Source organism: Betta splendens, chromosome 16 (assembly GCF_900634795.4).
Source record: "Betta splendens chromosome 16, fBetSpl5.4, whole genome shotgun sequence".
NCBI lineage: Eukaryota > Metazoa > Chordata > Actinopteri > Anabantiformes > Osphronemidae > Betta > Betta splendens.
In genome coordinates this window covers 7,050,237-7,060,772 of record NC_040896.2, presented here as the reverse complement: position 1 = coordinate 7,060,772, position 10,536 = coordinate 7,050,237, and the positions used below count along the sequence as shown (strand labels likewise).

Sequence of the window (10,536 nt, the reverse complement as noted above, 5' to 3'; positions counted from 1 at the left end):
TGCTCCGCTGCTCTTTGTCTTCTCCAGCGCCGCAGCACGAGACGGTGCGATAAAGTGGAGCTCATGAAGCAACGAGCCGCGCACAGAAGCGCACACATTAGCAGGTGCAACAGAAACGCTGATTGATTGTGGTTTTAGACGACCCTCTGTGTTCTGGTCACCAGTAGAACAACCGTGTTTGCGTGTTCACTGAAAGGCAGCGCAGAGCGATTTGATCAATCGGCTCAATAATCAGCTGACAGAAAATGAACTATCACAGTTTCACTAACTATCTTAAATATTAGTTTGCTGTTTTTCCTTCTCAATTTTTTACTGATCATTTGGTTTAACTGAGTCGACCTCACTGAGCCGATTTAACTATTTAGTGAATATGTTATTATAAAGATTTTTTATTTATATACATATATTTATAGACTTAACATTGGCTCAAGTCAATAAAAGAATTTTAAACCCATTTGTGGATAAATTTAGATTACAACCTGGTCCCAGAAAGCTTCTTTTAGGACTCGCTGTGTGAGATGCTGTTAAACACACACACAAGCATTAGGTGAGACTAGACCTACGTCTGGGGAATCAACACAAAGAAAGAAACCAACACAAATGATGTGGCCATTGTCCTGAGAACGTGCTGCCCTGTGTTGTGTCCATTCACCGGCTCCCAGCGCCGCCAACGCTACAACGCTACAACGCTAAAGTGATTTCCTCCTTTTCTGGAGGCAGCAGCTGCCTGTAAATGGACGACAGGAGGGAGAGGCCGCTGTCTGCCAGTCATCGCTTTGTCTGATCGTCACTTAAAGTGAGCTGTGGTCCTGGAGCCCTGAGGCCGCGCGTCTCCATATGCTCAGTACTGACGATGTGTTGTCATCATTATCCTGACTTCACTCGTTTTCATCATGACCGGCAGGTTTCTACACATGCAAACGCCAACTATTAAGTAGTTCAGGTGAGTCTGTTGTTCAGCATCTGGATGATGAGGTTTGTGTTTGTTCTTTTCAGCTATTTTAGATGTTTTTGCCTTTCTAGTCTTAAGAGACTTTAGAACAGTTTATATTTAACAGTTTATAAAGTCTAACATGCCAGTATTAAGACCGCTGCTTTGAGTTTGTGCTGTTGGTTTTGTGTCACAGACCAGAGGATTTTAAACTTGTTGTTTTCACTGATTCAAACATTTAATTGCTGCTTTTGCCTCTCCCTGCTGAACGCCTTTGTGGAGGAGACCCTGACCCCCAACCCAGCCCTGGTCTAAATACTCACTGCAAGTAGATGCGACAAAGTTAAAATTGAACAAAGAACAGTGCTGAAGCTTGACAACAGTATCCATCTTATTCCTTGTGTTTGTTTTTGTTTTTCATGTACAGGTTCTATCATTGTAAATCTACTTGTGTTGTATTATTTATATTTGTGCTAGAATCAGTCTGTGCAGTACTTATTCAATCAGGTGGTCAGTTTTCTGAAAAGCATTTTGAACTCTCTGATGTGATACAGAAATAAAGTCTGACTCCATGAATTTGATTAAATGTAAATAAATAAATAAAGCGCAGGTCTAAGTAGATTTTTACTTTCTTATTCTACTTTCTGTTTCTCCTTCGCTCTCTCTCTCCCAGTGTTCATCTGTGGAGGCAGCGAACTGAAATACTGCAGTAAAAAGCCGTCTAACAAGCTGCTGACAGCGCGCTGAATCAGGGGCAGAAGCAAAGAAAACCGTGGAGATGGATTTAAGAATGCCCCTCGTCATTAGCCTCAACGTAATCGAATCATTTTACTCATTCAGAAGTTCTCGGGCCCGGCCGGGTCAGTCCGTCTGTGCCAGGAGAGCTGCCTGCCGGCGCTGCTGTCCGGCGCTGCTGCTGCCAAACAAGGTCACTTAACAGCTTTTAATTGTTCATATCTGTCTGCAAACGCTCGGGGAAATACGCTGGCAATACGCCCGAGGACGGAACTACTGCTTTGAGGGAGTTTGGGGCTAAATGCAGGTGGACGAAAGGTGCACGAAGCTAAAGTAGGCTTCTTGTGTCACATCAGTTTCTGTGTTTGTCACAGACGATGAAATGACACCATCACAATGTTTATCACCAGAAACCCTGAAAATAAACAGAACTTTCATCCTCCTGAGGTCAGGAGGCTTTAATGCTCTTAACTCCCTCTAGAGGCCAATGGAGGAACAGCACCAACCGGTTTTAAACAGAGGCCGAGGGACGTGAAGCACCACAAGCAGATTCACTAGTTAGTTTAAGTTTAGCATCTTCAGACAGTTATTTTTCTGCTGCTTTAGTTTGATCATTTATGTGCACACTTTCAGACTTTGCTTCAACCGTGAGCAGCATTTCATCGTCTTCCACGGACTTGAATGCAGGCTGTGTCTGAGCCGAGCTCTCGCTCTGCTTCTGTCTGAATCCAGCGGCTGCAGTTTGTTTGTGTCTGGTCTGAGGCAGTGGTGGCAGTGACAGACGTCACGCTCGGCCTCGGCCTCAGGGACCTACGGCTCCCTGGACGGTTTGGTTCCCATGAATCCGGCCTGTGTCCCGGTCTGGCAGGAGAAGCGGTGCTGGTCGGTTCATCAACACGGCGGCCGACGGCTTCAAGAGGCAGCTGTGGAGGAGAGGAAAGAACAGGCTGCAGAGGCGCAAGCACAAGCCCGCGTCTGCAGCTCCACTGCTGTTTGTCTGTGTCCTCTTTCAACGTACACACGCCTCTTTATTTATCTCTTTATTACTGTGTAATTGGTTCTGTTTAAATAGTTTTAATTTCTCAAGACATGCTCATCAGAACACATCATCAGACAAAATTATCTTTTTATTTGTCTTTAAACTGATTGTACTAAATCAGTAGTCACCTGTTTTAATGCATATTTAACCATAAACATTTTGCTTTTTAGTGCTTCCGCTTGATGACATCTTTATTTTACCCATTTAAAGGTAGAAATCTACATTAAGAAAAATCTCAATGCTGATCACATTCAGACATTACTGGAAAAGCGGCCGGTGTATTTTATCTGAGTCCGACTTTCATTTAGGACCAGACAGTTTAAATAAATTGTTCAGTTTGCTGCCATTTGTTAAAGGAAATAGTGATTTATTGAAAGAAAAGGAAAATAAATATGCACTTGCTAAGAAATCTTCCCAGCGGTTCTGGTAAATATGTGCATTTTGCGGTGAGTCAGTGATAAACTGAAGAAGCAGCACATCATTTGTTTCACTGGGCCACAAGTCAGCGATTTTTTTTACCACCATGCTTTTGTAATCTTCTCTCTGACCCACATCATTTATTTCCAACCAACTAAAGGGCAGTGATGGCAGCATTTGATTTTTAGCCCATTTTCCAGATTAGAATCCAAACCAATAACGTCTGAGTCTGAGTTCAGTGCGGTTTCTAAAATTAAAATTAAAGCCTCAGACTTTTTCCCATCCGCTTAATTTGTAGCAATTTTCCCTGAGTTAATCATTGAAGTCATGGTCAACCACATTAGGTCCTATCTGCGTGACAGCACACGGCAGTGGACGTCTCTAATTCTCTCAAACCTGCTTAATTTATTCATTAAATTGTCCAATTCTGCTACAGGAGTCCGGTGGATGCAGAGAAACTCACTGTGAAGATGCAATAAGTCAAGACTAAAGCAAAGTAATGTTCTGTCTTTTAGTGACATTGTTTTCTAGGTCATTTTACTAAATGTGTCTGCTGGAATGTTTAAATAAATGTATAGAGTATTAGTGATATTTATTACATCTTAGGTTTATTTTCTTCAGAGCATGAGCGTGTGTCACGCCAGGGTCAAATCAGTCACTGTTCAGACACTGATGGTTCTGTTATTGGACGGATGTGCTGAAAACATATGAGTGGTGAAACCTAAAACCTAAAGATAATAAATCTCAGACAGTTGATGAGGGAGATGTACTGACTAGAATGAAGCTCACGTAAATATTAAATTCTAATATTAATATCCCAAAATATTGTGCATTGATTATATTAAAGTAATTTCTATTCATTGAAGCATCTTTCACTTGAGAATTACTTATAATTCATGTCAAATTGTCTTTTCAATTAAAGCTATTTAATATCCTTATGAAGATGCTGCCGCTGCCTGTGGCCGCTCAGCGATGATTTGTCAAGTCGCTCTTCAACCAAAGATGGGAGTCAATGAGGTTAATCATTTGTGCACCGGCTCCTCCGCCGATCATCTTTCTTCGTTAGAGCCTCGACTCATCCATCACGGGGAGAAAAGCCTCCAAATATTTTGAAATTGCCCGACAGTTTTTCAGCCTCTCCCGCTGCTTACACTCAAAACAATCATCAGAGAAGATAAATATGCAGCAGCGATGCACAGCTATCGTAAAACGGCCCCTGTTCCGGGAACGGCCACCCAGATCCGTTCCGCTCCATAATCCGTGCTGTTGGCAGGAGAGGCCGGCTCCGGCGCCGACCAACCGCAGGCCTCGCTGCTTCCTGGACGCTCTGGGGCCACAGCTGCTCGTCAGGGCCCCTCGTGCCTCTATTCTATCAGTATCGGCAGCCGAAACTAAATAAAGATGTTTACTGACAGCCTAATGAACGGATGGGCCCTGGTGATTTAACCTTGATGAATGGTCCACCCAGGTGTTTTCAATAACGACAATAAGCACGGCAGGCCGCAGGCCCACTGATACTGGTATAATGCATTATTAGGCCATTAGAGGCAGACCAAGAGAGACCACTTATGCAGCGGCCTATCAATAATGCGGTGTCCTAGTCCACATTTGGACCCGGGGAATTAGTCATACTGATATTGTATTTAATAAAAAAATCACAAGACGACGCATAAAGAATCTCATTACATTTTAACAGGGTTACAGTAACCCAAGAGGACTGCGAGTTTAATTTTCATAAGAGCATCCATTCCTCAATTATGTCAAGCAGGGAAAATGTAAATGGCAAATGGAATGCTAACAATATCTAACCAGCAGCGCATTGGCAGGAGAGGAGGGGGGGCATGTGTGTGTGTGTGTGTGTGTGTGTGTGTGTGTGTGTGTGTGTGTGTGTGTGTGTGTGTGTGTGTGTGTGTGTGTGTGTGTGTGTGTGTGTGTGTGTGGTGGCGTGCGTGCGTGTGTGTGTGTGTGTGTGTGTGTGTGTGTGTGTGTGTGTGTGTGTGTGTGTGTGTGTGTGTGTGTGTGTGTGTGCGTGCGCGTGTGTGCGTGTGTGTGTGCAGAGTTTCTGTGCTGTGTCCGGTGAAGCTCGTGTGGGAGAAAATCAAACCAAGTGACTTCTGGGAGAATGCGCCTGCGTAGGAATCTTCATATTTTACTCCTGAAGCATCAAATATAAGCGCAGCCTTTCGTTCTCCTTTCTGATGACTCGGTGTTGATGACGCCGGGTTGTTTTGACGATGGACTCTCTGTTGATGGGAGATGATGGTTTTGTGCCATCTCAGCGTTTGGTGTTGCTAATGGTTGTGTTTAACAGTTACACAGAGGTTAACTGTACTCATCCCGTGTGTTGTGGATCATCTACACTCACTGGTCACTTCTTATTGATTCATTCACGTCTTTCCTCCCAATGCCGTCGTTAGGCAGTGTTACGTCTAACACACGTGTCGCACCGTTGTAGAACGCGCTGGCGTGAGTCACATGATCATGGACGTGACAGCAGCTTCCCTCAGAGCTGTGGGGGTTCATGTGACCACACGTAGGCGAGTTGGAGAGGCCTGGAGCAACAGGAGCTTCCTCCTCAACAAAGTCCTGCTTTGACCAAGCAGCAGGTTCATGGGCAGAGATAACTCGATTCTCCAAGGCTGATATAAATAAATAGCACCAGAAGCAGAAGCTGCTGCTGTGCTCTGGCACGTGTGTGAGTAGCAGTATTGGCACGCAGCTATCACCGCCGGGGGCCGGGGCCGGGGCCCCTGCAATAATAAACTGCTAATTGACGGACTGCGGTGCGGAGGGGTGTTAGCGGGCGCCGAGCGCTGAAAGATCACCGCAGCGCCGCGCAGCCGGGGCGCTGAAAGAGCCCGTGGGCCTCAGAACGGCCCCGGACCGGCCCGGGTCCGAACGGGTCCGATGGTGGACGGCAGGAAGGAGCTCGTACGGAGCTGTTGATTCAATGAGACCTGGCAGGGTTCTAAACGCACTCCCACCGACCACAAAGACGCCCTCTGACGCCGGTGGCATCAGGCGGCCACTTTATTAGGAACACCTCCACAGCCCGAGTGGAGCCGCTGCGTCGCTGCCAGGCTTTTTTCAAGTCTAATTTTAACTGCGGGCATCGTTCTGCTTTGCTGAGCTGTAATGATGTTAGCGAGTGGTGCTGAGTGGGAATGAGGGAACACGGCGCTCTCCCCTCGTCGGCCCCTGCTTCGCCCCCACTGAGCATTAACGGAGGGGCCCTGGGAGAAACAGCCCCTTATGCGGCATGCTTGAAGCCATGCAGAACGCTCATAATCTTTTAATACTCGCACAGGCAGCAAAGATTAAACCGTCAGGGTGTTGACAAGTGACAGCAGAGTGTGTAGCGGCCTCACACACACTTGTGAGTGTGCGCTGGCACACTGTGTGCAGGGTCGCCCCCCTCACTGACTGCTCGGGGACTCCTCACCTCAATTAAAGCAATTGGCTTTCCAGATTGCTTCCCCGGTACTTGATCAGGTACGTGTGTAACAGTAAGAGGCTTAGCCCCAACTCTGTGGTAATGAGGGGGGGGGGGGTAAACACAGGCGGACAAAGAGATTAGGATCTGGAAATGAATAAGCAATTCATTCACTTTTCAATGAGATAATATAAAAACACACGTTTGTCTTCTGCTCATTTCTTAAATTGTGTCTAGTTAAAACATACAACGTCTTCACTCAGACTGAGGTCTGTGTGTTTGAGACTTGCTCCCACACATTAGTAGCTGCATCGCTGTCCATTGTCCAGAAGTTCCAGCTGGGTGGTGATAGAAGCTAGTTTTAAGGTGGGTGTGTGTGTGTGTGTGTGTGTGTGGGGGGGGGGGGGGGGGGGGGGGGGGAGCAGCAGGGCCTCCCTCATTGTGTAGATCTGAAAAGAAGGTCGCTGGTTTGGGCTAATTGTATTACATGGCTGTGTGTGTGTGTGTGTGTGTGTGTGTGTGTGTGTGTGTGTGTGTGTGTGTGTGTGTGTGTGTGTGTGTGTGTCTATTTCTGCGTGTGTGTCTGTTTCTGCGTGTGTGTGCCTGTGTGTCTCTCCATCACCTGTGTCGTCCTCTCTGCAGCTAATCCTCCGTTCGCCTGCTCACTTTGTTGCTGCTCTGCTCCATTTGTCTGCACAGCCGGCGTGGAGCGAAGCCCATCATATGACTGCATGCTCTGCACATCGGCCTAATCACACGGAAGAGATGATCACAGGGCAGGAAATCGCAGCACAGGACTAAAGGAAACAATCTTTCTGCACGGCCTTAAGCCAATCATGTCCTCTCTCTCAACCCGCCGCTTGCCCCTCGCTTGCCCCCCCCCAGTTTCTTCTCTTCTTTCTCTTGGATTGTTAAGCTCCAAATGAACAGCCCTTAAATCTGAGGTCGCTTTTTTAACCCTTTAGTGTATTATTTTTTAGATTGAACCTAATTGATGCATCTGAGCAGATATGTTTTTCTATAAACAGTTACATGTACTGTGTATTAGTCTGTAGTTTTTAAACATTTGCTCTCCCAGCAGCAGCAGCAGATTCAGAAGCTTCAGCTTCAGCAGCTTCAGTTTAAGCTTCAGCAGCTTCAGCTTCAGCAGCTTCAGTTTAAGCTTCAGCAGCTTCAGCTTCAGCTTCAGCAGCTTCAGCTTCAACACCAGCTTCAGCAGCAGCTTCAGCTTCAGCAGCTTCAGCTTCAGCAGCTTCAGTTTAAGCTTCAGCAGCTTCAGCTTCAGCTTCAGCAGCTTCAGCTTCAACACCAGCTTCAGCAGCAGCTTCAGCTTCAGCTTCAGCAGCAGCTTCAGCTTCAGCTTCAGCTTCAGCAGCTTCAGCTTCAGCAGCTTCAGTTTAAGCTTTAGCAGCTTCAGCAGCAGCTTCAGCTTCAGCAGCTTCAGCTTCAACACCAGCTTCAGCAGCAGCTTCAGCAGCAGCAGCCTGACGCCTCCTCCTCCTTTATCTCCCCATCAGCAGCAGCAGCAGGTGACCTGGCTGACAGCTTTGTCCCGGGAAGCGAGGGATTCAAATGCTCGAGGTCAAGGTTTGCCGCTAATCCAAGCAGCTGTGTTACCAGGATTAAGACCAGACCAAGGCCGCGGCCCTCACCTCAGACAGGTATCGTCATGGCAATAAGTCAGGAAACGATGCTGCAGCTGCAGCTGCGGCTTTTTGGGCGTTTCATAATGAGCATTTGTTGTTTCTCATACATTCATGTTTTACAGCAGGAATAGTTTGACAACTTTAGAATTTAGACAACAGAGACAAAGAAACCATTTTGTGTCTTTATTGGTAGCTTTAGATTTGAATACATCCAAACGATGACACAACAGGACAGACTCCTCTGTCGTAACCTAAGGTGTCAGCTCACACGCAGCCTGGCTGCTCGTGTTGTGGCCCCAGGGCTGCGATAATTGAATTGGTTTCCAGAGAATACTAATGGGTCCTAATGTTGAGATAAGCGATACTCAAACAGCGAGTGATCATTGACAGCTTGTGTCTCTGCTCTGTAATAAACATGTCACAAATGAATTCCTCCCCCGCGTCCCGTCCCGTCTGCTGCTCATGACAGAGGTCTGTGTGTGTTACTGGTTAGGCCTCCACACAAAGGATAAACTGCTAAACCTGTGCTGGTTCAGAAGGTTTTTTTCCCACCAAACCCAGTAAGTTATACTAAGTGCAGGCGACTGTAATCCTCAAACCTCAAATCATTGTGTCAGACTGAGTCTGTTCTTTAATGTGTTTTTACAAACAGCTGTATTGTCTGATCCAGCTGCTTTCAATTAGCAGGACCCCCCCCACACACACACACACACACCCCGGGCCTGCGTCAGTCAGTGTTACAGGGAAATGAAAACAAGCAGAATCAGCCGAGCTAACGGTTTCACTGACCCGTCCGTCACCGTGGTTCTGTCCAGCATCACCTCCGTTCTGACAGCCATGACCGCGACGCAGCCTCCGTCCGTGTGCGGCGCAGCAGCCACGACTCAGCCGGGAGTCTGACCAAACACCGCAGGTAGAGCGAGGAGGAGCACCGGGGTCCTGGTGGGCTGGAAATTGGATGTTGGTGATGAGAGATGTGCCACGAATGGATGACTTTTTCATCTTCGTCATCAGTCACATGTGCACATGTGCTGCTTTGGGCAGAAGAAATTGGCAAAAACACCAGCAGCTCAGTCCAACAGCAACTGCTGTGGTGCAACAATAAGCGCTGTGTCACATGTGTGTGTTCAAACAAGGCCATGCTTTACTGATGACGTTTCTTCTGTTGCTTGTTGGCCTTTTATTGACTCTACCTCTGACTCTGACGGCTCTGACCCAGTGTTCATCTCTGAGGCTCGTGGAGCCCCGCGTGCAGCATCTGGCTGCCAGCACATCACTGCAGGAGAAAACAAACAGACGTTGCCATCCCTGCCTGGCTTCCTCACCCACATACTGTACCCCTCCCATCACTGCACTCCCCCGTGGAGCTTGTTTGTTGAGTTTGAAGGAAGCGGTTGTGATGTCACTGTGCAGACAGACATTTCCCCCTCCTGTCACTCTCCAAGCAAAACAAGAGAGATCTACACGTTTTACCTAATGTTCCAGAAAGAGCAGTGCAGTTTCTAACTATCGCACCCATGTGGTTGTTGAAATGTCGTCAGTGTGTGGATCTTACTATTTCCCTTCACCAACCAGCCAAATGTAGTGCTGAGATTCTGAGAACTGCATTACAGAACAGGTAACTTGTGGTCCTTTAGTGACATCTACTGGTTTTAAAATGGTGGTGGAGCTTATATTAATAGCAACAAGAAGAACCAAACAGTTGAAAAACATGCTATAGTGGCACCTGTCATGAGCAGAGACATGAAAGACGCTCATAGAACAGACAATAGACATCACATGAACGTCTGGGCATATGCTTTGTTTCCTGGGAAAAGGTCGTGACCAGACCTGGCAACCCAAATGACATACCCCCTCAACATATGCTCCACATTAGAAGCATATTGCAAATACAAACAAGCAGAGATAATGAATGAATGTGTTTGCCATAAAATTATGAATACCACATTTGAACAATGCAAATAGGAATGTTCACAGCTCACTCACATTTTAAATTAAAAATAATAGACGTTATAAACTACAACAAACACTGTAGTTACAGTATTAATACAATATGTCATTGAAATACTTGACGTACACGCTCCGTACCTGATGTGCGGCAGCTCTGTGGCCTCAGCATCGCCAATGAATAACGGCGTGGTACCCGCCACGGCTCGTTGCCATAGTTACCGCCAGAAGCCCGGTGCAGTACCGCGTGTGGCCGCATGGGGGCGCAGCTTCATACGGTTTCTACGAGCGTGTAGAAGCCAGTGAAATCATCAGTGAGGTAGTGAAGGGGCAGATCCGAGCGCAGATACGAGCCAGTGCGGGGCTGCGTAGCTCCGCTCACACCCGC

The 10,536-nt window shown here is 46.9% G+C and overlaps 1 protein-coding gene across 8 annotated transcripts; it reads right to left on the bottom strand.

Annotated features, from left to right (window-relative positions):
• Window positions 1-484: 484 nt before the first annotated feature.
• LOC114843014 (uncharacterized) lies at window positions 485-10,428 on the bottom strand. 8 transcript variants are annotated; one of them, XR_003783526.3, is made up of 5 exons: window positions 10,290-10,423; window positions 9,395-9,477; window positions 8,991-9,235; window positions 7,178-7,303; window positions 485-2,589 (listed from the first exon to the last, which is right to left on the bottom strand). XR_003783526.3 is itself a non-coding variant. In XM_029129192.3 (4 exons), the coding sequence occupies exons 1-4, from the start codon at window positions 10,405-10,407 to the stop codon at window positions 2,326-2,328; spliced, it is 666 nt and encodes a 221-aa protein (XP_028985025.1). In that variant the 5' UTR covers window positions 10,408-10,428; the 3' UTR covers window positions 497-2,325. The 8 variants fall into 8 exon arrangements, 2 of the variants coding, with proteins under 2 accessions (XP_028985025.1, XP_028985026.1); XR_003783527.3 differs by having other exon boundaries at window positions 8,991-9,232; window positions 10,279-10,366; XR_003783525.3 differs by having other exon boundaries at window positions 486-2,589; window positions 8,991-9,232.
• Window positions 10,429-10,536: the final 108 nt, after the last annotated feature.